Genomic DNA, 25,284 nt, shown 5'->3' with positions numbered 1-25,284 from the left:
TGTGTGTGTGATGTTGTTGTAGAGTTGTGTTCTGATGTCTGTGTATGTGTCCTTCCCCCCCTTTCCTCTCTCCCCCCTCTATGTCTCCCCTCCATCAGAACTCCCCTGTGGTCTCTCAGGAGAACCTCCGTCCTGCTGACGCCACTCCAGCCAAGAAGAAGAAGAAGGAGGTCGGACAGATCGAGAAGTAGGTCGACTGGAAACGTTAGAGTCACGTGACAAGACTGGATCCACTGACACCAGTGTGACTGACTGACTGACTGACTGACTGACTGACTGACCGACCGGTCCAGTGTGGTTTGATTAGACATCATCACATTATTTTATGATGCTGATTAGAGGATCACAGCTGAGACACAAACAGATCAATGATCAGATTGAATGTTTGATATCTGTGTTTAATGTGACTGAACACAAAGTTTGATCACAGAGTGATGAAGATGATGATGAAGATGATGCTTCCTGTGTGTTTCAGGTTCTTGTCTCCTCGTCAGTCCATCAGCAGCACCACCTGCAATTTAACAGCCAACAAGGTCAGTTCGACTAACAGCTTTATAACAGTGTGAGAATGTGTGTTAGAACATGTGTCCGAACATGTTAGAATGTGTTAAACATGCTAGAACATGTTAGAATGTGTTAGAATGTGTTAGAAAATGTGTTAGAACTTGTAAGAATGTGTGTTAGAAAGTGTCAGAACATGTAATAGTGTGTTAGAACATGTGTCAGAACATGTCAGAATATGTATCAGAACATGTTAGTATGTGTCAGAACATGTTAGTATGTGTCAGAACATGTTAGAATGTGTTAGAAATTGTTAGAATGTGTCAGACTGTGTTAGCACATGTGTTAGAATGTGTTAGAACATGTTAGAATGTGTTAGAACATGTTAGAATGTCAGACTGTGTTAGAACATGTGTTAGAACATGTTAGAATGTGTCAGACTGTTAGAACATGTGTTAGAACATGTGTTAGAACATGTTAGAATGTGTTAGAACATGTTAGAATATGTCAGACTGTGTTAGAACATGTGTTAAAACATGTCAGAATGTGTTAGAACATGTTAAAATGTGTCGGACTGTGTTAGAATGTGTTAGAACATGTTAGAATGTGTCGGACTGTATTAGAACATGTGTCAGAACATGTTAGAATGTGTCAGAACATGTTAGAATGTGTTAGAACATGTTAGAATGTGTTAGAAAATGTTAGACTGTGTTAGAACATGTGTCAGAACATGTTAGAATGTGCGTTAGAACATGTTAGAATGTGTTAGAACATGTTGGATTGTGGTTTAGAACGTGTTAGAACATGTGTTAGAACATGTATTAGTATGTGTTAGAACATGCTAGAATGTGTCAGAACATGTTAGACTGTTAGAACATGTGTCAGAACATGTTAGAAGTTGTGTGTTAGAACATGTTAGAATGTGTGTTAGAACATGTTAGAATGTCTTAGAACATGTGTTAGTACATGTTAGAATGTGTGTTAGAACATGTGTTAGAACGTGTCAGAATATTAGAATGTGTGTTAGAACGTGCTAGAATGTGTTAGAACATGTTAGAATGTGTGTTAGAACATGTGTTAGAACGTGTCAGAATATTAGAATGTGTGTTAGAACGTGCTAGAATGTGTTAGAACATGTTAGAATGTGTGTTAGAACATGCTAGAATGTGTTAGAACATGTTAGAATGTGTGTTAGAACATGTTAGAATGTGTGTTAGAACATGTTAGAATGTTAGAACATGTTAGAATGCGTGTTAGAATGTGTTAGAACATGTGTTAGAACATGTTAGAATGTGTTAGAACATGTTAGAATGTGTGTTAGAACATGTGTTAGAACGTGTCAGAATGTTAGAACATGTGTTAGAACATGTTAGAATGTGTTAGAACATGCTAGAATGTGTGTTAGAACATGTTAGAATGTGTTAGAACATGTTAGAATGCGTGTTAGAATGTGTTAGAACATGTTAGAATATGTTAGAACATGTTAGAATGTGTGTTAGAACATGATAGAATGTGTGTTAGAATGTGTTAGAACATGTTAGAAAGTGTGTTAGAATGTGTTAGAACATGTTAGAATGTGTGTTAGAACATGTGTTAGAACGTGTCAGAATGTTAGAATGTGTGTTAGATCATGATAGAACTTTTGTTAGAACATTAGAAAGTGTGTAGAACGTATTAGAACACTGTCTGACTTCTTCTTTCAGGAGAACATCCTGGTCTCTAAGCGGCCCCTTCCTCACCTGGAGTATCACGGAGCAGCCCTCCACCTGACCGCTCTGACGGAGGCTGACAGAGGAGCTTCATCATTGTCCAAGAGGAAGAGCCCTGAGGAAGAGGAGCTGACGGTCCATAAACAAGTCTGTCACTCCTCCACCACCACTTCCTCCTCCTCCTCCTCCTCCTCCTCCTCCACCACTTCCTCCTCCTCCTCCTCCTCCTCCTCCCTCCTGCAGGGGATTACTGAGTTGGAGGCGGAGCTGCTGAGCAGACGGCAGCAGGAGGACGAGGACCGGAGGCTGGCTCTGCTCCTGCAGAAGGAGCTGGACCAGGAGGAGAGACAGAGAGCCACAGACAGACGCAAAGGATCCACAGATGCTTACCCGCTCCGTCAGCACCGCCCGGGGAGGGAGGAGGCCAGCAGGCGCGCTGTCACGCCCAGCAGAGCCTCCAAAAAGACTACAAAGACCTCCTCCTCCTCCTCCTCCTCCTCCTCCTCCTCCTCCTCCTCCTCCATCAGAGGCAGTAAACAGGCGACTCTGACTGAGATGTTTTCAGGCCTGAACAGATGAACTCTCTCTCTCTCTCTACTGTGTCTCAGTGTCTCTCCACCATCACTGGGTTCAGGTCGGGATCGACATCATTTCTTCTTCTTTGTTTGAAATAAAAGTAGTTTATTTTTTTTATTTGAAAGAAGTTAAAGTGAAAAGTGCCGACAGATCTCTGCTGCCTTCATCATGTGGAGACACAACGTGGACAGAAATATGTGGACAGCTGAACCTTCCCCACACTGTGTTCATGAATGTTCTCCACTGTTGGTCAGGTTCTCTTCTTTCGGTCAGGTTCTCCAGTGAGTTCATCAGCTGTTTCAGAGACAAAGTCAAAGAAGAACCCTGTTGTCTTCAACATGATTATTTCCTGTCAGAACAGGTGTCCACATACTTTTGGCCATATGATATGAACTAAATAAAAGTTTGTGGCAGGTGAACACATGTTGAATGTTGTGAAACTAAACCAGACTTTGTTCATTTTTTCTGTAGTTTAAGAGCAGAAATATTTAACTCATGACGGTTCGGTCACATGACACCATCATGATGTCATCATGCTCAACGTCAGGATGTTGACGCTGCGTTCATGTCCTGTGGGAAATATTCACTTGGTGGAGACTGGTCCTGTGAGGGGTAAAAACTCCTGACCAGTAACACGTTCTCATTAGATTGACGGTTGATTATCTGAAAGCACGCAAGATGTTTCCATCAGTTTGTTCTTCAGACTCTTTCAGGTCACAGTATTGATGATATTGATCCTGTTTGACTGAGAACATTATAACAGTTATGTTGACATCTTCATGTCTGTAATGATACCTGAGTCTTCATCATGTTGATGTGATTCAGTGTGATGTCACGTCCTGATGACATCATTATCTTTGATGTTACGTCCTGATGACATCATTATCTTTGACGTCCGTCCAGAATAAATGTCCATAAGTTCTCTTAGGAATCAGAGAAAAAGACGGTTCAGAACTGAGAATCTTCATGTTTTTAAGATGTCAAAGTAATCTATTACATTCATGGAAACAGGAGCTGCTAACAGCTCATGTTACAGCTGTTACAGGCTCCTCCTCTGAGTCATTGTTTCTGTCAACATGTTAACAAACAGGAACTGAATGTTGCTCTTAGCATGTTAGCATCTATCAGATTCGTTAGCATGTTAGCATCTATCAGATTCATGTTAGCATCTATCAGAGTCATGTTAGCATCCATCAGATTCATGTTAGCATCCATCAGATTCATGTTAGCATGTTAGCGTCTATCAGATTCATTTTGAGCTCAGTTCTGTGAGTGTTGTGATCACTCCTGCCTGAAGGGGGCGCTGCTGGAAGGTTTGGTCGTTCGTCTGACAGAAAAGAATTGGATAAATTAAATATGAAACATGTTTTCAGATGAAATGAGACATTAAATAAACTGCTGGTTCAGATGTTAAACTGACATTTGAAAAAAGTGTTTGAGTTGAGAAAAGTGACTGCTTCAGATCATCAGTGTGTCAGCTCAGGCGTCTTTGTTACCTGAAGATGCTCATTTATCAATAAACCAGAGTGAATCAATAAAGATGGAACTGGCGCCTCGTCTGTCTGAACCACGAGTTTACACCAAAACGCTTGAGGAGATTTTACTTTGGTCAGAACTGAATCATGAATTTGACTTTAACTTGTCGGCTGATCTGAAATCAGAGATGATTGAAATAAAGAACGATGACATCATGAAGTTGTTTTTCTTTCTCTCTTCAGTGACTTGTTAAAAGTCAGCAGTCTCTGTGAGGAAGAGGAAGTGTGACGTCTCTGTGGTCATGTGACCCATCTGACGTCTCCTCGTGAATCAGATGCAATAAAACGCCTGAAGTGTTTGAAGCTGCCGAGTCAGGATGTTTAAAGTTTTCTTGTAGTTTCATTTTCTGATTCATTAACCAGTGATGATTGTTTCTGTCCGGATCAGCTTGTTCTGGCCCGATCAAAGCAAAGTTAATATTGATTATCTGTTGACAGTCTGAACTTTAATATTTACTGAGATGCTGATTCATCTGAAATAAACACCTGATCCAGATCCTGACGGTCCTGGTTCAGAAACATCGGCTGACGGTTTATGAGAGAAGAGGTCTCACTCTGGTTGTACAGTGGTGTTACAGAGCATCTTCACTCAGATGATCTTTGATGAGTTCAGTTAATCAATAAATGAACATTAGTGACGTCAACATGAAGAAGCTTTGAAGATGATGAAGATGATGAGGAGGAGACAGAAGAAGAACGTCCTCTCACCTGTTCGTGCACCACAAACTGGTTTTCGTCCTTTCAGTTTGCAGCTGTCAATCATACTGGTTTTAACTAATCAAACAACCGACTGAAGCAGTGAAGCTCCTCCTCCTGATGACCCCACAGGGACCACCTGAGGAGGGTCAGGGTTCTGATGTGGATTCAGACTCTGGTGCGGTGGAACAGGTCCAGAAAACCCTTCACATGAGACCATCAGACGACCTCAGACCTGAAACCAGGTCAACCAGAACACATCATCCTGTGATGGTGATGATGTTTCCCATGAGCCTTTGCTGTCTTGTGACTCACAGACGAGCTAAAATAAGAAGAACTCAAAATAGAGAAGAGCTGAGGTGGATCAGCTGTTTATATTTATATTCCTGTCTGATGCTCATTATAATAATAATCAGTGACCTTTGACCTCCGGCTGTCCTGTGAGTCACCTTCACGTTTACATTCTTTACATCATCTCATGTTAAAAGTTACATTCATGACATTCAGTCAGTCAGTGTGGGTGCTTCCTGTTTCCATATATGGCCGTGGGCGTGTCTCTGTGAGTTATAAATGTTGGTTCCTCAGAATGACTTGAAGTTGATCATCTGTCTGTTGAAGCAGCTCTGCATGGTGAGTTCTCATCAGCACACATTTAAACATTATATCATTTATATTATATTATTATTTATATTTATATTATCGGTCCAGTCTGAGCTCAGCAGGCTGCAGCTGGGACACAAACATGTTTATATGAACGTCAGGTCATTTCAATTTAAACTGTTCAATAATACAAATGTTTAATCTGCAATTAATTTAATATTTTCACTGTTTTATTAAACAACATCTGTCAACATCAACAACAGACATCTGAAGACACCGACAGAGAGAGACAGACACACACAGACAGAGGGACACAGACACACACAGACAGAGAGACACAGAGACACACACAGACAGAGAGACACAGACACACACAGACAGAGAGACACAGAGACACACACAGACAGAGAGACACAGAGACACACACAGACAGAGAGACACAGAGACACACACACACAGACAGAGAGACACAGAGACACACACACACAGACAGAGAGACACAGAGACACACACAGACAGAGAGACACAGACACACACACACACAGACAGACACAGAGAGACAGACGTGGATCCTTTCTTGTTGTTGCAGATTAAACTACATCATGTATCACAGCTTTGCTGTTTGTCAGTAACAATACAGAAGTTCATGTAATCTTCTGTCTGAGCTGGAGAGTCCAGCCTCTTCAGTCCAGACCTGGACTGTTCTGGTCTGGGTTTGGATCTGATGAGGGCTTTGACCATCAGGTGGGCTGACGGATGAGTTTTGTTGGTTCACACCTGCTTGTTGTTGAAGTGGTTGAAGATGCAGTAGAAACACTGTCCGCCTGCTGTTAGCATCATGTAGCTCGTCATGGTTGTGTTAGCATTAGCTTGAGGGTGAACAAACAGCTGCAGGTCAAAAGGTCCCCAGATTCATAATGTAGTCGATTAATATGAAAAACGATCAATAATGAAAATATTTATTTTTGATGTGAATGTTTATGTAGCACTAACACAGCGTGCTAACTCCACTAACACACGGACAGATGTGTGTGTCGAGGTGTCTGCAGTGTGTCGGCGTCTCTCTGCTGCCATTGGCTGTCGTCTGCATGCTGTCCAACATCCTGCTGCTGCTCCCTGAACTCAACGTCCACTTCCTGTTGGAGGGTCACGTGACCAGAGAGGCCACCTGGGCCACCGGCCTGTGGGGGTCCGGCTGCCTGGTACGAGTGTGTGTGTGTGTGTGTCTGTGTCATGTGCTGTGTGTGTGTGTGTGTGTGTGTGTGTGTGTGTGTGTGTGTGTGTGTCATGTGCTGTGTGTGTGTACGTATGTGTGTGTCTGTCTGTTCAGTTTTGTGTTTTTATGACTCATTGATTCGTCTCAGAGCTTCTCTCGAGTGACCAGTTCTCATCTAACATGATGATGATGATGATGATGATGATGTCATCAGACTGAACATAAAGTGAATATTTGTATTTAGATAACAAACAACGTCAAAGCAAAAATATTGGAAAAATAAAATAATTCACTTGAAAATAATAAAATGATCTGACAGAAACACGACTACACACTGAACACACTGACTGTGTGATGAAGGATGAGTACACAGAAACTGAAACGAAGTACAGAACTCGAGTAAATGTACTTAGTTACTTTGATCTGTAGGACCGATTATAGGACACATCTGTCCTCAGGTGATCTGGTCGGTATTCAGTTTTAATGAAGCAGAATCTCATTGTCATCAACATGTTATCAATAAAAAAACAAAAAGAGACAAACACACTGATTATTGATCCAAACACTGATGTTTGTCTGATTACAGGTTCTGTTCACAGCTCGAGGGCTCGTCCGGAGCAGCAGAACCACAGGCTGCTGCGCCTTCAGGAGTCAGGTGAGCCCATCAATACAGATGTTTTCTGATTATATCACAAAACTTCAATCTGTCTCTATCCAGATGTTGTGTCAGGTGTTACAGGTGTGTGTGTGTCTGTATCCAGATGTTGTGTCAGGTGCTGTACTCGTGTGCGTGTCTGCTGGTTGCGGGGTTCTGTTGTCTCGTCAGCGCCACCGGTCTCTCTCAGGGTCCTCTCTGTCTATTCAACACAACCTCTGGTCCCACCTGGGGGGTCCCACTGCAACCTGTCCCCAACAGGTGAGACAGACACACTGTTACCGGCTCAAGGTAACAAAACAAACAGCAGGCGAGGCTTGGCCACAGTTTCACCCCGTCGGGTTTTATTCCGCGAATAAATCATATAGATTTTAGAACAATCTCAACATCAAACAAAACCAAAAGACAAAGCAAAGCTTTCGCACCGCCACTTCAAAGGCCAGCCCCACTTTATGTCCTCGGCTGGGAGACGCTGGCACATCCCCATTCACAAACACGCGGGACCAGGCCTACAAGACTTACTGCAGAACATGGATGAGAGGCCCAAGGGCCGTAGCACACACACACACACACACACACACACACACACACACACGAATGTGTACTGACTGCTGACTGGTGTCTCTCTTTGTCTCTTTTCTCTTGTCTCTTTGTCTCTTGTCTCTCAGACATGCGGGGTATCTGTACAACAGGACCATGTGGACCGGAGTGTGTCTGGAGCCCAGAGGTGTAGTCCAGTGGAATGCAGTTCTGTTCAGTGTGATGGGCGGCGCCAGCGGGCTGCAGACGGTCCTCTGTGGACTCAGCGTCCTCAACACAGCGCTGGGACTGATCCTGGGACATGGCGTCTGCCACAACAAGGTAATGACAAAACTCTCAATGCACCATGCTGCCATGGCCACGCCCCCGCCCCACTGTGCTGCCATGGCCACGCCCCGCCCCACTGTGCTGCCATGGCCACGCCCCTCCGCACTGTGCTGCCATGGCCACGCCCCCGCCGCACCGTACTGCCATGGCCACGCCCCTCCACACCGTGTTGCCATGGCCACGCCCCCTCCGCAATATATCATAACAAAACTCAAAAGATTCACAGTTTCGGTCAAAGTGATCCGTCAGGACGAGATCGTCAACGTACGTCCAGAGAAAATCACAGCTCGACTTTAATGATTTTAATGACTTTAATGAGTTTTTGAGAAGGTTAAGCCTCAGAAAATATGAACGAGTTCTGAAGATAATTAGAAAGAAAAATAAAAAGATGATAATAATTTGGATGACAATAATGTCCTCTGGGTGAATGAAATGTGATAAATGTAGCGTCATGTCAACACTTGTGTCTGTTTTTGATTTTTGTGTCATTTTTGTTTGCAAACAATAATGAACTGCTGTGTGTGTGTGTGTGTGTGTGTGTGTGTGTGTGTGTGTTACAGGTCAGTCCAGTCTCAGTCTGACCGGAAGTCACTGATCCTGAATGAAGACCAGCTCAGTGTGAAGTTATAAGAACTTTTATTTTGGCGGGTTTCTCTGATGTTTTTTTCAGATTAAAGTTGTTTTTTACTGCACTTTAGATACAAATAATTTACATAACTTTATTCATTTTTAATTTCTTTATTGTTTTATCAGTTTGTTGTTTTTAATGTTTTATTTATTTATCTTTTGATAGATTTTCATTAAGACATTGATTGATTATTTGATTGATTTGCTTCTTTGTACATTTTATTTATTTGTGTTTTTGTACATTCATATTCTTATTACAATAAAGTCTGATTGTTTTATTGTATTAAATTGTGTTAGAATTTCATCCTATGACTAAACGTCCTCTCAGCCTGACAGGAAGTGACCTCACTGACCTCAGTGACATCATCATGTCTCTTCTCTGTCAGCCTGATGTGAAGAAGCTCATTCATGTTTTTGTTTCTTCTGTTTGATTATCCCTCCCTCTCGCTCTCCTCTTTTCTCTTGCTCAGTGTGCCAGATGTTCAGTTACACCTCTGCCTCCCTTAGTGATACTGGTACATGTATTAAGTGTAGTTTATTTGTAGTGTTGGAGGCGAGGCTCAGTGAGTTGGAGGCTCGGCTCCGCAGCATGGAAACTCCGACTGTAACTGCTGCAGCTAGCCACTTAGCTAGTGCGGACCGAGCGACCGTAGCTTCAGCTAGCCGTCCCTCGGCAACTCCCGAGCAGCCGGGACAGCAGGGCGGCTGGGTGACTGAACGAAGGAAGCATAATACCAAACCAAAGCCCACGTTACACCACCAGCCGCTTCACGTTTCAAACAAATTTTCCCCACTCAGCGACACACCCGCTGAGAAACAAACTCTGGTTATTGGCAGCTCCATAGTACGAAACGTGAAGTTAGCGGCACCAGCGACCATAGTGAAATGCATCCCAGGGGCCAGAGCGGGCGACATCGAATCAAATTTGAAACTGCTGGCTAAAGCTAAACGTAAATATAGTAAGATCATAATACATGTCGGCGGTAATGACTGCCGGCGACGCCAGTCGGAAGTCACTAAGATTAATGTTGAGTCGGTGTGTAACTACGCCAAAACAATGTCGGACTCCGTAGTTTTCTCTGGGCCCCTGCCAAACCTAACCAGTGATGACATGTTCAGCCGCATGTCATCATTCAACCGCTGGCTGTCGAGGTGGTGTCCAGCAAACGACGTGGGCTTTGTTGATAATTGGCGGACCTTCTGGGGAAAACCTGGTCTCATTAGGAGAGACGGCATCCATCCCACTTTGGACGGAGCGGCTCTCATCTCTAGAAATTTAACCCATTTCATTAGCCAACAACCAGCCTGACAACCCAGAGTTGAGACCAGGAGGCAGAGCTGCAGTCTTACACGCTTCTCTGAGCTTCCATTAGATCAGTTGCACACCCAAAACTTCATTGAGACTGTGTCTGCCCCCCGACCACCTAAATTAATTAAATTAATCAAATCAAAAGTCCACAGAAGAGGAGTTGTGCATGAAAATCTAATAAAAATTAACAGCAACTCTGCAATCTCAAAACAAGACACGAGAATTAAATGCGGACTCCTAAATATCAGATCCCTGTCATCGAAAGCTGTACTAGTAAATGACTTAATTTCAGATTGTAATATTGATTTATTCTGTCTTACTGAAACTTGGCTGCATCCTGAAGAATATGTCAGCCTGAATGAATCCACTCCACCCAGTCACATTAATACTCACATTCCTCGAGGCTCCGGCCGAGGAGGTGGTGTTGCAGCTATTTATGACTTAAGTCTGTCAATCATTCCTAAACCTAAATTAAATTATAACTCATTTGAAAGCCTTGTTCTGAGTCTTTCACATCCAACGTGGAAAACTTTACAGCCAGTTCTATTTGTTGTAGTGTATCGAGCACCTGGTCCTTACTCAGAATTTTTATCTGAATTCTCTGAGTTTTTATCAAGTCTAGTCCTCAAATCAGATAAAGTAATTATTGTAGGTGATTTTAATATTCATGTGGATGTCGTTAATGATAGCCTTAGTACTGCATTTATCTCATTATTAGAATCTATTGGCTTCTCTCAGTGTGTACATAAACCAACTCACTGTTTTGACCACACCCTTGACCTTGTTCTAGCTTATGGTATCGAGATTGAAAATCTAACAGTTTCTCCACAGAATCCTCTTTTATCAGACCATCACTTAATAACTTTTGAAGTTCTATTACTGGACTACACACCATTAGGCAAAAACTCCTTCACTAGATGTCTATCTGATAGTGCTGTAGCTAAATTTAAGGAAATTATACCGCTGGCACTAAACTCAATGCCATGTCTCAATATAATAGAGGACTCCTCCACTAACCTCAGTTCCTCACAAATCGATCATCTTGTTGATAGCACTGCAGGCTCATTGCGAACAACACTGGACTCTATTGCCCCCCTGAAAAGGAAACCTATAAAGCACAGGAGGTTAGCACCCTGGTATAACTCGGATACCCGCAAATTGAAGCAAACATCACGGAAATTTGAAAGGAAATGGCGTTCCACCAACTTGGAAGAATCCCGCTTAGCCTGGAAAGATAGCCTTAAAACATATAGGAAGGCCCTCCGCAATGCCAGAGCAAGCTATTACTCGTCATTAATAGAGGAAAACAAAAACAACACCAGGTTTCTTTTCAGCACTGTAGCCAGGCTGACAGAAAGTCACAGCTCTACTGAACCATGTATTCCTACAACGCTCAGTAGTAATGACTTCATGAGCTTCTTCAATGATAAAATTTTAACTATTAGAGACAAAATCCATCATCGCTTGCCCTCAACTGGCACTATTGTATCTTTAAACACAGGAACCTCAGAAACAGTTGTAAATTCTGACTTATATTTAGACTGCTTCTCTCCCATTGACCTCCACCAACTAACTTCGATGGTTTCTTCATCTAGACCAACAACTTGTCTCCTAGACCCCATCCCAACTAGGCTGCTGAAAGAAACTTTACCTTTAATTAGCACATCTTTACTAGAAATGATCAACCTGTCTCTATTAACAGGATACGTACCACAATCCTTTAAACTAGCTGTAATTAGACCGCTCCTTAAAAAGCCTAATCTTGATCCAGAAACTTTAGCCAACTATAGACCTATATCCAACCTCCCTTTCCTCTCCAAGATCCTTGAGAAAGCAGTCGCCAACCAGCTATGTGACTTTCTTCATAAAAATAGTTTATATGAGGATTTTCAATCAGGTTTTAGAGCACATCATAGCACAGAGACGGCACTGGTGAAAGTTACAAATGACCTCCTAATCGCCTCTGACAAAGGACTTGTCTCTGTCCTGGTCTTACTAGATCTTAGTGCTGCATTTGATACCATTGATCATCACATTCTACTACAGAGACTGGAACACTTAATTGGCATTAAAGGACCCGCATTAAACTGGTTTAAGTCCTATTTATCGGATCGATTTCAGTTTGTACATGTTAATGATGAGTCATCCCTGTATACCAAGGTTAGTCATGGTGTTCCTCAAGGCTCCGTGCTTGGACCCATACTATTCACCTTATATATGCTCCCTCTAGGAAATATAATTCGGAAACACTCCATAAACTTTCATTGTTATGCAGATGATACACAGTTATACCTATCAATAAAGCCAAATGAAACTAATCAGCTTACTAAACTCCATGCATGTCTCAAGGACATCAAGACCTGGATGACCTGCAATTTTCTGCTGTTAAACTCAGATAAAACCGAAGTTATAGTACTTGGTCCTAAACACCTTAGAGATGCATTATCTAATGATATAGCGAGTTTGGATGGCATTAACTTGGCCTCCAGCACCACCGTCAGGAATCTGGGAGTTATCTTTGATCAAGATATGTCCTTCAACTCCCACATAAAACAAATTTCAAGGTCTGCATTTTTTCATCTACGTAACATTGCAAAAATCAGGCCCATCCTGTCTCAAAAAGACGCAGAAAAGCTAGTCCATGCATTTGTTACTTCCAGACTGGACTATTGTAATTCTCTATTATCAGGCTGCCCTAACAAGTCTCTAAAGAGTCTCCAGCTGGTCCAGAATGCTGCAGCACGTGTACTGACAGGAACTAAGAAAAGAGATCATATTACTCCTGTACTGGCCTCTCTGCACTGGCTCCCTGTAAAATCAAGAATAGAGTTTAAAATCCTTCTCCTCACTTACAAAGCTGTTAATGGTCAGGCACCATCATATCTCCAGGAGCTCATATTACCCTATCACCCAACTAGAGCATTACGCTCCCAGAACGCAGGATTACTTGTAGTTCCTAAAGTCTCCAAAAGTAGAATGGGAGCCAGAGCCTTCAGTTATCAAGCTCCTCTTCTGTGGAACCATCTTCCTGTTTTGGTCCGGGAGGCGGACACCCTCTCTACCTTTAAGAGTAGACTTAAGACCTTCCTCTTCGATAGAGCTTATAGTTAGGGCTGGTCCAGGACAGGCCCAGGCCTGTCCTGGACGAGCTCTTAGTTATGCTGCTATAGGCCTAGTCCGGGGGACAATGACACACTGAGCTTCTCTCTCCTCCCCTCTCCTCTCCTCTCCATCTGTATACATTATGCCTGTATACATGCCCCATCTCTGCATGTCACTGACTTGCTTCTTCCCCGGAGTCCTTGTGCTTTCTAGTCCTACAGGCTCCCTTGGATCCTGGCCGCGCCCGGGTCGTGGATCGTGGATGCGCCCACTGCTATGGCCCTGCCTGATCGTGGATGCGCCCACTGCTATGGCCCTGCCTGATCGTGGATGCGCCTACTGCTATGGCCCTGCCTGATCGTGGATGCACCTACTGCCATGACCCTGCCTGACACCCACCACTACTGTCGCTAATATTAGTCACATCTCTGTTACATACGTTCCACTACTATTATCATACTGCATTGCTACATACCATCCTTGCCATTGATCATTACTACTGTTATCACTAGTAATCACATTTCCATGTGCATTTCATCATTATTGCTGTAATACATCTTTGTGTACTTTCACTCCTGTCAACCATCGCTTATAATTGAATACATTGTGATCTCGTTGATCTGCTCTGTACATGCGACATCTATTGCACGTCTGTCCGTCCTGGGAGAGGGATCCCTCCTCTGTGGCTCTCCCTGAGGTTTCTTCCGCATTTTTTCCCTGTTAAAAGGGCCTTTTTTGGGGCAAGTTTTTCCTCACTCGAATCGAGGGTCGAAGGACAGAGGGTGTCGTCTCTGTACAGATTGTAAAGCCCTCTGAGGCAAACTGTGATTTGTGAATTTGGGCTATACAAATAAAATTTGATTTGATTTTGATTTGATTTGATTTGATTTGATTATTTTGATTCTCTGTATTTCACAACAAAACATAAACATTCATATAAAAATTAATATTACTGTTGTTGTTATCACAGTGTCAATATTACATTTGTGATGCTAGTGATTAGTGATTAGTGATTAGTGGTTGTGTCACCAGCAGAGGGCGCTGTGTTGCTGTCAGTGAGCTCATCAATAACTGCTGTTTTATCTGTTTTTCTACTGGATGCACCATCCTGACATCACTTCTTGTTTAGCACATTTTACTTGACTGTCTAACTGGCTGTGTCTCAATTCAGGGGCTGCATCCTTCGAAGGGCGCATCTGAAGGCCAATTACGCCACAACGCTGCGCAAAGGCTGTCCCAATTCGAAGGCTCCTTCAAATGCAGCCCCCAATGCGGCCTTTTTACCCCTCTTTTTGGAGGACGCACCGCTATTATCGTTCGCAGCCTCCCATATCCCAAGATCCTTTGCGCGCTGCTGCTCAGTCCCCAAACAGAAGATTGAAAGAAAGAGAAAATGGCGACATCAAGTGGCGCAGACATGATATTCAAATGTGAGTATTGGGTTTATACTCGTATTTTACTCATTTGAACATCCAACGCCAGATATGTTAAACTTCAAGGGTCTGTAAAACCTCCAAATTTCAACTTTCAGTGAAAATACGTGACGCTGGTGATGCTGTGGTAAATATAGTTGTTGTTCACCAATGGGTTAATGTTTATTTTGGAATGTTGATGATTCAATTTAGATTTGACACATTTTGTCATAAATTTTTGTACACACACAAATAAATGTACACGTTTGATAGATTTGAACCAAAACAGACTTTAATGCATCTCTTCATTCACAATCGTGACGTAAGGGTAAGGGGCGGGAACATCTGGTGAGGCAACCAGGAAATACTCCGAAGGCTGGACCGTCCCTTTCAAAGGTACCCTCCAAGGACTCATCTTCAGGGGCCGCAAAGGCCGCGTCCTTCGAAGGATGCAGCCCCTGAATTGAGACACAGCCAATGTCTGCTAACAATCCCACAATGCACTGCTCCACATCAGGGTGATGACCAGGAAGTTTACTGCTCTCTGTTCACTCTGATGAATGATAACAGGTGCATTATGGGAAACGTAAGATCTGGTGTTTGTGGATCTCTCCAGCTCAGATTTCTGTATGAATCTTTCTGTCAGAGGAACCAGAACCCATCAGGACCGAGCGGTGCCTGTGATCTGGAGCACTGAGAGAAATGATGAGCAGAACGGAGAGAGGGAGGAGGAGGAGGAGGAGGAGGAGTGAGATGTCTGAAGAATTAGTCATTTCAAATGCAAAGATTTATTTCAAATTATCTCTCTCCAGGAGAACCAGGACAGACCGGAGAACCAGGATAAATGAAAGTAGTTGTTGAGTGAAGAGAGGACACAGAACTGTTGATGGTGTTCAGGTGTTTTAGCTCGTTGTTTAAACTAACTGATGCTTCTGTGTGAACGTCAGAGGACGTGCTGACTCCCCCTGGTGGTGGTGTGAAACAGTGCGTCCACACTGACCTCATGTCAGCTGTTTCAGTTAGAATGAGGCACCAGAGGAGCAGCCGACTCTCTAGGGGAGGAAACACCAGCAATTGTCGGCTGTTTGAAAGAGTAAAGTTCATGTTTGGCCTGAATGTCTCTGAAGGCGTCACAGCAGGAAGTGATCAGTATTTTAATAAAATTCTGGGGACAGAAAAGCAGATAAAGTTTAACCAATAACTCAGTCTCTCTGTTCAACAGGCATCTGATTGGATAAACTCAGGACAGGTGAGACGGCTGCAGACTTCAGGTGTGTTTGTCTTCCTGTCCTCAGCAGAGTGTGGGGGTGCTTGTTGTCTCAGTGCAGGACGTCCCTGTCAGCTGATCCGGAGCGGCTCGGGTAGATGTGGAGCTGAGGGAGGTCGATGCCGTCGTTGTGCAGATCCTCCTGCTTCTGCAGGCCGTGAAGTTTAACCAGCAGGTCGCTGATGAACACCTGCCGGGACCAGAGTTCAGACATGTTAGTGACCCCATCAACAGGTACAACAGTTAGACTACATCGAGTCCACAATAATGTTTCACCAGAGGATGACACACAGGACACACTGTCCAGTTGTTTCTCTATGGTTCTCACCTCCGTGTTGTTACAGGACAGGAAGATCTCCTGTAGAGACAGAGACACACACTGTGAGGACAGACAGGTCAGACAGACAGACAGACAGATGGACAGACAGATGTTACCTTCAGTCTGTGTGTCCTCTGCTCATCTGTCTCCAGGTCCAGCAGGTCGTCGATGTTCACCTCCTCCGGCTTCTCATCCTCCTGAACAACAAACCTCATCAAGTTATTCATCTGGTTTTATTTAGTCATCATACCTTATCACTAAGTTATCAATATATACCTTATCACTAAGTTATCAATATATACCTTATCATTAAGTCATCAATATATACCTTATCACTAAGTCATCAATTTATACCTTATCATTAAGGCATCAATGTATACTTTATCATAGCCTCAACTGATTACCCAAGACGGCGCCACGGACGGCAGCCACGGTGCGTTGTTTTGTTTGTAACTTTTAACTTTTTTCCTGAATACTGTTGGGAATGGATGGTAGGGCAGGTGTGGTTATTAGGAATTAATAATTATTGAAAATAATTATTAAAATTAATAAGATAAAAATTAATACAATTAATTTTCAAATCGTTAAAAACGTGTGTGTGTGTGTGTATCAGAGACAAAGAAAGAGGAGCCAAGATGGCGGTTGTAGTCAAAGAAACATGATGGTGGAGAGCCAAAATGGCAGTCACGCTCCCTTGCAGGGTGACATCACGGAGGGTGACATCACGGAGTGTTTCGTTGAAAGGACTCCAAAAATGGCCGAAACCGGAATTGGGAACTCTCGTTCGTTCGACTACAAAAATGGCCGAAACGTGACTTGGACATGTCACGCGTGGATACAAATTCAAAAAGGACAATAGATTTTGCTGAATCATGTCTAGAATTCCAAAAATGGTGGACGTGAATACGTCACCTAAAGCTAGTCAAATGAACGTACACACCTGTTTTACCCCTAAAATAAAAACATGTTCTCATGCCCCCTCACCACCTTGCATTATCGCAACTACCTTTCTTGAGTTGATTATCCATCATCCATAATCAATCCATCCACTTCCCACTGTCTGGTCCCCTATCAGTGGGATGTACCCATTAAACCTGCATAGGGAAGTCACCCAGGAGGCTCCTGATCAGAACCTGGGACCAGAGGATCACATGACGTGTTATATTATAATTTACTTTTACATTTAGGGCATTTAGCAGACACTTTTGTCTGCAACAGGAAGCCAGTGGAGGTCACGTCACGTGTTTGGATCCCAATACCCAACAGAGACTGTACACAGGTGTAGATGAGTGCGCAGTCACCATATTATGATGTTTAGTAAATCTTGTGGGTCTTGTAACGGTTAAATAGTCCCCATTCAGGAAGAACCTGATTCTGAGGTTCCCAAACTGGACACTCTCCTCACCCCTACACAACCTGTCCGTGAAGATCACAAACAGGATCGGAGACAAGGAACAATCCTGCTGGAGCCCAACGCCCACTGACAACATGTCTGACTGTGACCCGAGAATATGGACACTTTGGTTCTACAAGGACCAGACTGACTGTAGCTACGACTGTAGCTACGCACTCTATACTGCCCATACACTGACACTACCCCATACTCTGTAACTACCCCATACTCTGACACTACCCCATACTCTGTAACTACCCCATACTCTGACACTACCCCATACTCTGTAACTACCCCATACTCTGTAACTACCCCATACACTGACACTACCCCATACTCTGTAACTACCCCATACTCTGTAACTACCCCATACACTGACACTACCCCATACTCTGTAACTACCCCATACACTGACACTACCCCATACTCTGTAACTACCCCATACACTGACACTACCCCATACACTGTAACTACCCCATATTCTGTAACTACCCCATACACTGACACTACCCCATACTCTGTAACTAACCCACACACTGTAACTACCACATACACTGTAACTACCCCATACACTGTAACTACCCCATACTCTGATACTACCCCATACACTGTAACTACCCCACACACTGTCACTACCCCACACTCTGACACTACCCCATACTCTGTAACTACCCCATACACTGTAACTACCCCATACTCTGACACTACCCCATACACTGTAACTACCCCATACTCTGACACTACCCCATACTCTGTAACTACCCCATACACTGTAACTACCCCATACTCTGACACTACCCCATACTCTGACACTACCCCATACTCTGTAACTACCCCATACTCTGACACTACCCCATACTCTGTAACTACCCCATACACTGTAACTACCCCATACTCTGACACTACCCCATACTCTGACACTACCCCATACACTGTAACTACCCCATACACTGTAATTACCCCATACTCTGACACTAACCCATACACTGTAATTACCCCATACTCTGACACTACCCTATACAATGTAACTACCCCATACTCTGACACTACCCCATACTCTGTAGCTACCCAATACACTGTAACTACCCCATACTCTGACACTACCCCATACACTGTAACTACCCCATACTCTGACACTACCCCATACACTGTAATTACCCCATACTCTGACACTACCCCATACACTGTAACTACCCCATACTCTGACACTACCCCATACTCTGTAACTACCCCATACACTGTAACTAACCCATACTCTGACACTACCCCATACTCTGTAACTACCCCATACACTGTAACCACCCCATACTCTGTAACTACCCCATACACTGACACTACCCAATACTCTGTAACTACCCCATACTCTGTAACTACCCCATACACTGACACTACCCCATACTCTGTAACTACCCCATACTCTGACACTACCCCATACTCTGTAACTACCCCATACACTGTAACTACCCCATACACTGTAACTACCACATACACTGTAACTACCCCATACTCTGTCACTACCCCATACTCTGTAACTACCCCATACTCTGTAACTAACCCACACACTGTAACTACCACATACACTGTAACTACCCCATACACTGTAACTACCCCATACTCTGTAACTACCCCATACACTGTAACCACCCCATACTCTGTAACTACCCCATACACTGACACTACCCAATACTCTGTAACTACCCCATACACTGACACTACCCCATACTCTGACACTACCCCATACTCTGTAACTACCCCATACACTGTAACTACCCCATACTCTGACACTACCCCATACACTGTCACTACCCCATACACTGTTATTACCCCATACTCTGACACTACCCCATACACTGTAACTACCCCATACTCTGTAACTACCCCATACACTGTAACTACCCCATACTGACACTACCCCATACTCTGTAACTACCCCATACACTGTAGCTACCCCATACTCTGACAGTACCCCAGACTCTGTAACTACCCCATATACTGTAACTACCCCATACTCTGACACTACCCCATACTCTGTAACTACCCCATACACTGTAACCACCCCATACACTGACGCTATCCCATACACTGTAACTACCCCATACACTGTAACCACCCCATACACTGACACTACCCCATACACTGTCACTACCCCATACACTGTAACTACCCCATACACTGTAACTACCCCATACACTGACACTACCCAATACTCTGTAACTACCCCATACTCTGACACTACCCCATACTCTGTAACTACCCCATACACTGTAACTACCCCATACTCTGACACTACCCCATACTCTGTAACTACCCCATACACTGTAACTAACCCATACTCTGACACTACCCCATACTCTGTAACTACCCCATACACTGTAACCACCCCATACTCTGTAACTACCCCATACACTGACACTACCCAATACTCTGTAACTACCCCATACTCTGTAACTACCCCATACACTGACACTACCCCATACTCTGTAACTACCCCATACTCTGACACTACCCCATACTCTGTAACTACCCCATACACTGTAACTACCCCATACACTGTAACTACCACATACACTGTAACTACCCCATACTCTGTCACTACCCCATACTCTGTAACTACCCCATACTCTGTAACTAACCCACACACTGTAACTACCACATACACTGTAACTACCCCATACACTGTAACTACCCCATACTCTGTAACTACCCCATACACTGTAACCACCCCATACTCTGTAACTACCCCATACACTGACACTACCCAATACTCTGTAACTACCCCATACACTGACACTACCCCATACTCTGACACTACCCCATACTCTGTAACTACCCCATACACTGTAACTACCCCATACTCTGACACTACCCCATACACTGTCACTACCCCATACACTGTTATTACCCCATACTCTGACACTACCCCATACACTGTAACTACCCCATACTCTGTAACTACCCCATACACTGTAACTACCCCATACTGACACTACCCCATACTCTGTAACTACCCCATACACTGTAGCTACCCCATACTCTGACAGTACCCCAGACTCTGTAACTACCCCATATACTGTAACTACCCCATACTCTGACACTACCCCATACTCTGTAACTACCCCATACACTGTAACCACCCCATACACTGACGCTATCCCATACACTGTAACTACCCCATACACTGTAACCACCCCATACACTGACACTACCCCATACACTGTCACTACCCCATACACTGTAACTACCCCATACACTGTAACTACCCCATACACTGACACTACCCAATACTCTGTAACTACCCCATACTCTGACACTACCCCATACTCTGTAACTACCCCATACACTGTAACCACCCCATACACTGACGCTATCCCATACACTGTAACTACCCCATACACTGTAACCACCCCATACACTGACACTACCCCATACACTGTCACTACCCCATACTCTGTAACTACCCCATACACTGACAATACCCAATACTCTGTAACTACCCCATACACTGACACTACCCCATACTCTGACACTACCCCATACTCTGTAACTACCCCATACACTGTAACTACCCCATACTCTGACACTACCCCATACACTGTCACTACCCCATACACTGTTATTACCCCATACTCTGACACTACCCCATACACTGTAACTACCCCATACTCTGTAACCACCCCATACACTGACACTACCCCATACACTGTCACTACCCCATACACTGTAACTACCCCATACACTGACACTACCCTATATATATGTAAACCAGTGTGAAGCCTGCAGTGGTGCTCTCAGCTGTCAGCTCCTGTTTGTCCTTGAGCTACAGATTTCAAGTCAACTTTAAATGTACGCATCACTTCCTGTGTGTTTCTACTGAAGTGTCGGCTCATCTTTAGTCTGACCAACACAAACTGGGACGATCAGCTCTGACCAGTGCAGCTCCCAGTACCAATAATTACATCTCAAACTGGGTTTTTTGTCTCCTGAACATCATATAAAGAGTTTTGGTTTAAATACATAATAACACAGATACTGACCTGTTTTAGAAGATTAATTTATAAATTAATAACACTTTAGAGCAATTTAAATAAATGAAATGATGTATATGTTCATATTTGTGACCTTAGATCAGCTCTCAATGTCTCTGTGAGGAAACGTCTTCAGTCTCTGATGTTTAAACAAATCTTACGTAACTCGACTGACACACACCAACAAACTATTTATGACCATATTAGGACACATTCAGTTCACTGTTAGACACTCATCTGTGTTACAGTACAGTGTTAAATACTGTCTTATCTTCATCCTGTGATGATGATGATGATGATGATGGTGGTGGTGGTGTGTGTGTGTGTGTGTGTGTGTGTGTGATCATCACACACTGGTGAAAAATGTCCATCAGTCTCTCAGAGTTCAAAGTCAAGTCTGTAAAGCGTCATGTCCACGTGTCTCTGTCAGCAGGACGTCCAGGTTTTTCTCCAGACCTCCACGACTCTGATGCATTTGTAAAAATTATCCTTTGTTTGCTTTTCGGTCCACAAAATTCCATAAGAATGTTTTCAGACGGACTGTGTCACTTAACCAGAACTAATCCTGTTTCTCAGAGCAATGGATACGGCCTGCCATTCATTCATGAAGACCTAGTTTAGAGACTTTATAATGTGAATGCTATAACTATTATTACTGCTTAAGACGCTGAGCTAATGCTTCTAAGGCCTTCAAAGTGCTGCAGGTGAGTCAGATATTATCATACTTTGAGCACCAGAATTATTTCCCAGTGACCTCCACATTTGACTTCTGAGTGAAAACTTCAATGGCACATGGAGCTAACATTGATAGCATGTAGCTGTGTAACATGTTAGTGGTTCACACTGGTGACACACCTGCAGGCCGACCACCTCACGTATTTGTCTCAGTGCATTATCGCTCCTGTTTCTGTCTCCATGATGCTCAAAAGAAAAGCTCCTCTCTCACGTTCGCAGTGATGTTTCTGTCCTGCTGTAAATAAATGCATTTCCTTGTGTTGAACACTAGGGGGCGTGTCACACTGCTTCTTCACGTGAGACACTTGACCGACAAAGAAAACACCTTCCTTCAAAAACACAACACTTCCTGCCTGCACCTGATTGGACAGATGTGACTCGAGTCTGGGATTTCAAACTGGACCAACACAGCAGCTTGTTTGGAAACTTTCTCTTATATTTGAAAATAATTCACCAAACTCTCTTCCTTTAAACTTGACGCTGGTCAGTTTTTGGAGTCTCTCAGGAGTTTCCAGAGGCGGCCGTCATGCTGGACACACCTTATGTGCAGAAAGTCGCCTCGACCTTTAAACACAGCAGGACGGATGACGTGACGGCCCGTCTCTCGAAACACAGTGAGAATTAATTTCACGGCTGCTTACGTATGAATGGAAGTGATGAGTCCCCTGGACACCATCAGACTGAACAGGAAGTGACGTCACTGACTAACTCATTTCAACTCATCAATAATGGAGTGGCACCTAAAGATGAAGAATGTCACAGTATTTGTTTGTGGTTCTGATTCTGGGTCAGTAGGCAGCAGTAACAGTACAAGTACTGCATCTGTTATGTAACTCTGTGTTGTGTGATGACAAATAAATCACCTGGTGCTTTGTAGCTTATGAGACGCAGTATTAGTACAAATTCAAAGTATTCTTGGATCAGCAGTACAAGTACTCAGCCTGCTGACTGTGTACTTCAGTCCCAGCAGCAGCAGAGTACATGTATGCAGCAGTAGTACTGAAGAACTCACCCGGCCCTGGTACAGCTGGTCCAGTCCACAGTCGATCCACTTCTCCACGTCCAGCCTCCTCTGCAGCTCCTTCCGGTCGTATTTGACGGTGACCCGGGCCTGCCGCCGCTGCAGGCTCTGACCCGGTGACCTGTGACCCCCACAAACCTTACTGACCCGCCGCCCCACCCGCTGAGCCGCCATCAGGACCACGACCAGAACCACTGAGGAGGTCCAACAGAGACCCCCAAACGGGCTTAGAACCGGATCAAATACTCTGCTGATTTTAAAATGTGATATTCAGTTTGTAAATAAAGAGACAAAAATAAAATGCTAAGAGATCCGGCAGAGATACACTAAGAGACAAAACAACAACAACAACAACAACAACAACAATAATAATCCTGATTTCTGTCTCGATCCTTTAAATGTGATGAATGACGGGTGAGTCCTGTGTGTCGGAGGGCGCGTGCAGACTGAGGACGGAGCAGGGCGGAGACCACGCGCTGCTGCTGCTGCTGCCTTCATGTGCTGTCGGGATTTATGAGCTCCACACTCATCTGTGACCTGTTTGTCATTAAAATGATGAAACTGAAAAACTAAATAATATAAAAACATTTTGATCTCAGTGAAGCTGCAGAAGCATTTCATCAAGTTTCTGTCATTTAAAACTTTATAACTTTGATGTTTTTTAAAATTTTGTTTTAATGTAGCATCAAAACAGCTGATTCAGCTTCCGGTCACGTGACGTTTCACAGGTGTGAAATCTGCAGAGAATCATTACCTCATATGATCCACCTGGTGGTGCTGGTCACCTGGTGGAGAGGAGATCGTGCTGATGCCTCATCCTGCTCAGTCATCTCCTGGATCCACTCTTCACATATATTCTATATAATTTACTTGTATCAGATTTTCTGTCCATGCAGTTTGAAAGCTTTGATTTTGTTGTTCTGGTTCTGTTCATGTGATCATCTATTACTGTCTGTCTGTCCCGGAGAGAGATCCTCCTCCTCTGTGGCTCTTCTGAAGTTTCAAACATGTTTTTCTGTTAAAAGTTTTCCCTCCCTTGACTCCAGGCTCTGAGGACAGACACACTGTAAAGCCCACTGAGGCCATGTGATGTGGTTTTGGACTGTATATATAAAACTGATTTGATTAGATTTCTCATATGAAACATCATGTGTTGTTTAAATTCAGCTTGTTTGGTTTGTCTATTTTGTTTAAACTCTGAATAAAAGAATAAAATATAAAAACACATTAAAATATTAAAAGTTCCCATTCAGATTAAAAAAGAGTCAAAATAAATGAAAGAATCCTGACTCATCTCATATGTTTATCTCTTGTTGATGATAATAATAATAATAATAATAATAATAGTAATAGTAATGATAATATAATAAGGTTAATGATACTGATGTTGTGTTCGTTTCATCTTGATAGCTGAGGATCATTAACGTCTTCACTGCTGCATCAACAGAATAAAAACATTTCCATGAATTATTTATTGTTTTATTTAACTGTACAACTTTAAACCACATGAACAGATTGTTTACATCAGCTGGAGCTTCATACACTGAGCTGAAGTGAGAAAAGCACCAACACACGTCGCTCTGTGAAGCTCAGGTTTACGAGGGGATATTAAATGCACCACGAGAGGATCCCGCTGGGTCCTAGCGCTCCTGCCGTTCATAGCAGGTGACAAAGCGTAAAGGAGGAACAGCGACACCTGGTGGTGGACATCAGGCTTAC

General features: G+C 43.5%; 3 protein-coding genes across 3 annotated transcripts in view; 2 read left to right on the top strand and 1 right to left on the bottom strand.

Moving 5' to 3' along the window:
- rnf168 (ring finger protein 168) overlaps positions 1-4,477 on the top strand; it is a 14,777-nt gene extending 10,300 nt beyond the window's left edge. Inside the window, exons 6-8 of the mRNA XM_084352077.1 lie at positions 99-187; positions 476-533; positions 2,205-4,477. Of these exons, the coding sequence (XP_084208203.1) occupies positions 99-187; positions 476-533; positions 2,205-2,789 (732 nt within the window). The 3' untranslated portion in view covers positions 2,790-4,477. The remainder of the gene's footprint in view (positions 1-98; positions 188-475; positions 534-2,204) is intronic.
- Positions 4,478-5,621: 1,144 nt separating this feature from the next.
- On the top strand, positions 5,622-9,046 carry LOC311256779 (transmembrane 4 L6 family member 5). Its single transcript, XM_084352079.1, has 6 exons — positions 5,622-5,647; positions 6,643-6,819; positions 7,420-7,488; positions 7,595-7,749; positions 8,157-8,349; positions 8,916-9,046. Exons 1-6 carry the CDS (start codon positions 5,645-5,647, stop codon positions 8,934-8,936), a joined length of 618 nt encoding a protein of 205 aa, XP_084208205.1. The 5' UTR covers positions 5,622-5,644; the 3' UTR covers positions 8,937-9,046.
- Positions 9,047-15,574: 6,528 nt separating this feature from the next.
- On the bottom strand, positions 15,575-24,021 carry ppp1r14ab (protein phosphatase 1, regulatory (inhibitor) subunit 14Ab). The gene is made up of 4 exons (XM_084352080.1): positions 23,557-24,021; positions 16,508-16,588; positions 16,401-16,430; positions 15,575-16,262 (listed from the first exon to the last, which is right to left on the bottom strand). The coding sequence occupies exons 1-4, from the start codon at positions 23,737-23,739 to the stop codon at positions 16,125-16,127; spliced, it is 432 nt and encodes a 143-aa protein (XP_084208206.1). The 5' UTR covers positions 23,740-24,021; the 3' UTR covers positions 15,575-16,124.
- Positions 24,022-25,284: the final 1,263 nt, after the last annotated feature.

The sequence above is a fragment of the Pagrus pagrus genome (assembly GCF_965226575.1).
Source record: "Pagrus pagrus genome assembly, chromosome: 4".
Taxonomy (NCBI): Eukaryota; Metazoa; Chordata; class Actinopteri; order Spariformes; family Sparidae; genus Pagrus; species Pagrus pagrus.
Note: the sequence above shows the minus strand (reverse complement) of the source record. Positions and strands in the feature narration are given on the sequence as shown.

Excerpts from the sequence above, each read along its gene's own strand:
- LOC311256779 (XM_084352079.1), top strand. Across the intron at positions 6,820-7,419 it reads TGTGGGGGTCCGGCTGCCTG|GTTCTGTTCACAGCTCGAGG; the intron begins GTACGAGTGTGT and ends GTCTGATTACAG. Across the intron at positions 7,489-7,594 it reads GCTGCGCCTTCAGGAGTCAG|ATGTTGTGTCAGGTGCTGTA; the intron begins GTGAGCCCATCA and ends GTCTGTATCCAG.
- ppp1r14ab (XM_084352080.1), bottom strand. The coding sequence starts at position 23,739 with ATGGCGGCTCAGCGGGTGGGGCGGCGGGTCAGTAAGGTTTGTGGGGGT. Across the intron at positions 16,589-23,556 it reads ACCAGCTGTACCAGGGCCGG|GAGGATGAGAAGCCGGAGGA; the intron begins GTGAGTTCTTCA and ends TTTGTTGTTCAG. Across the intron at positions 16,263-16,400 it reads TGTCCTGTAACAACACGGAG|GTGTTCATCAGCGACCTGCT; the intron begins GTGAGAACCATA and ends TGGTCCCGGCAG.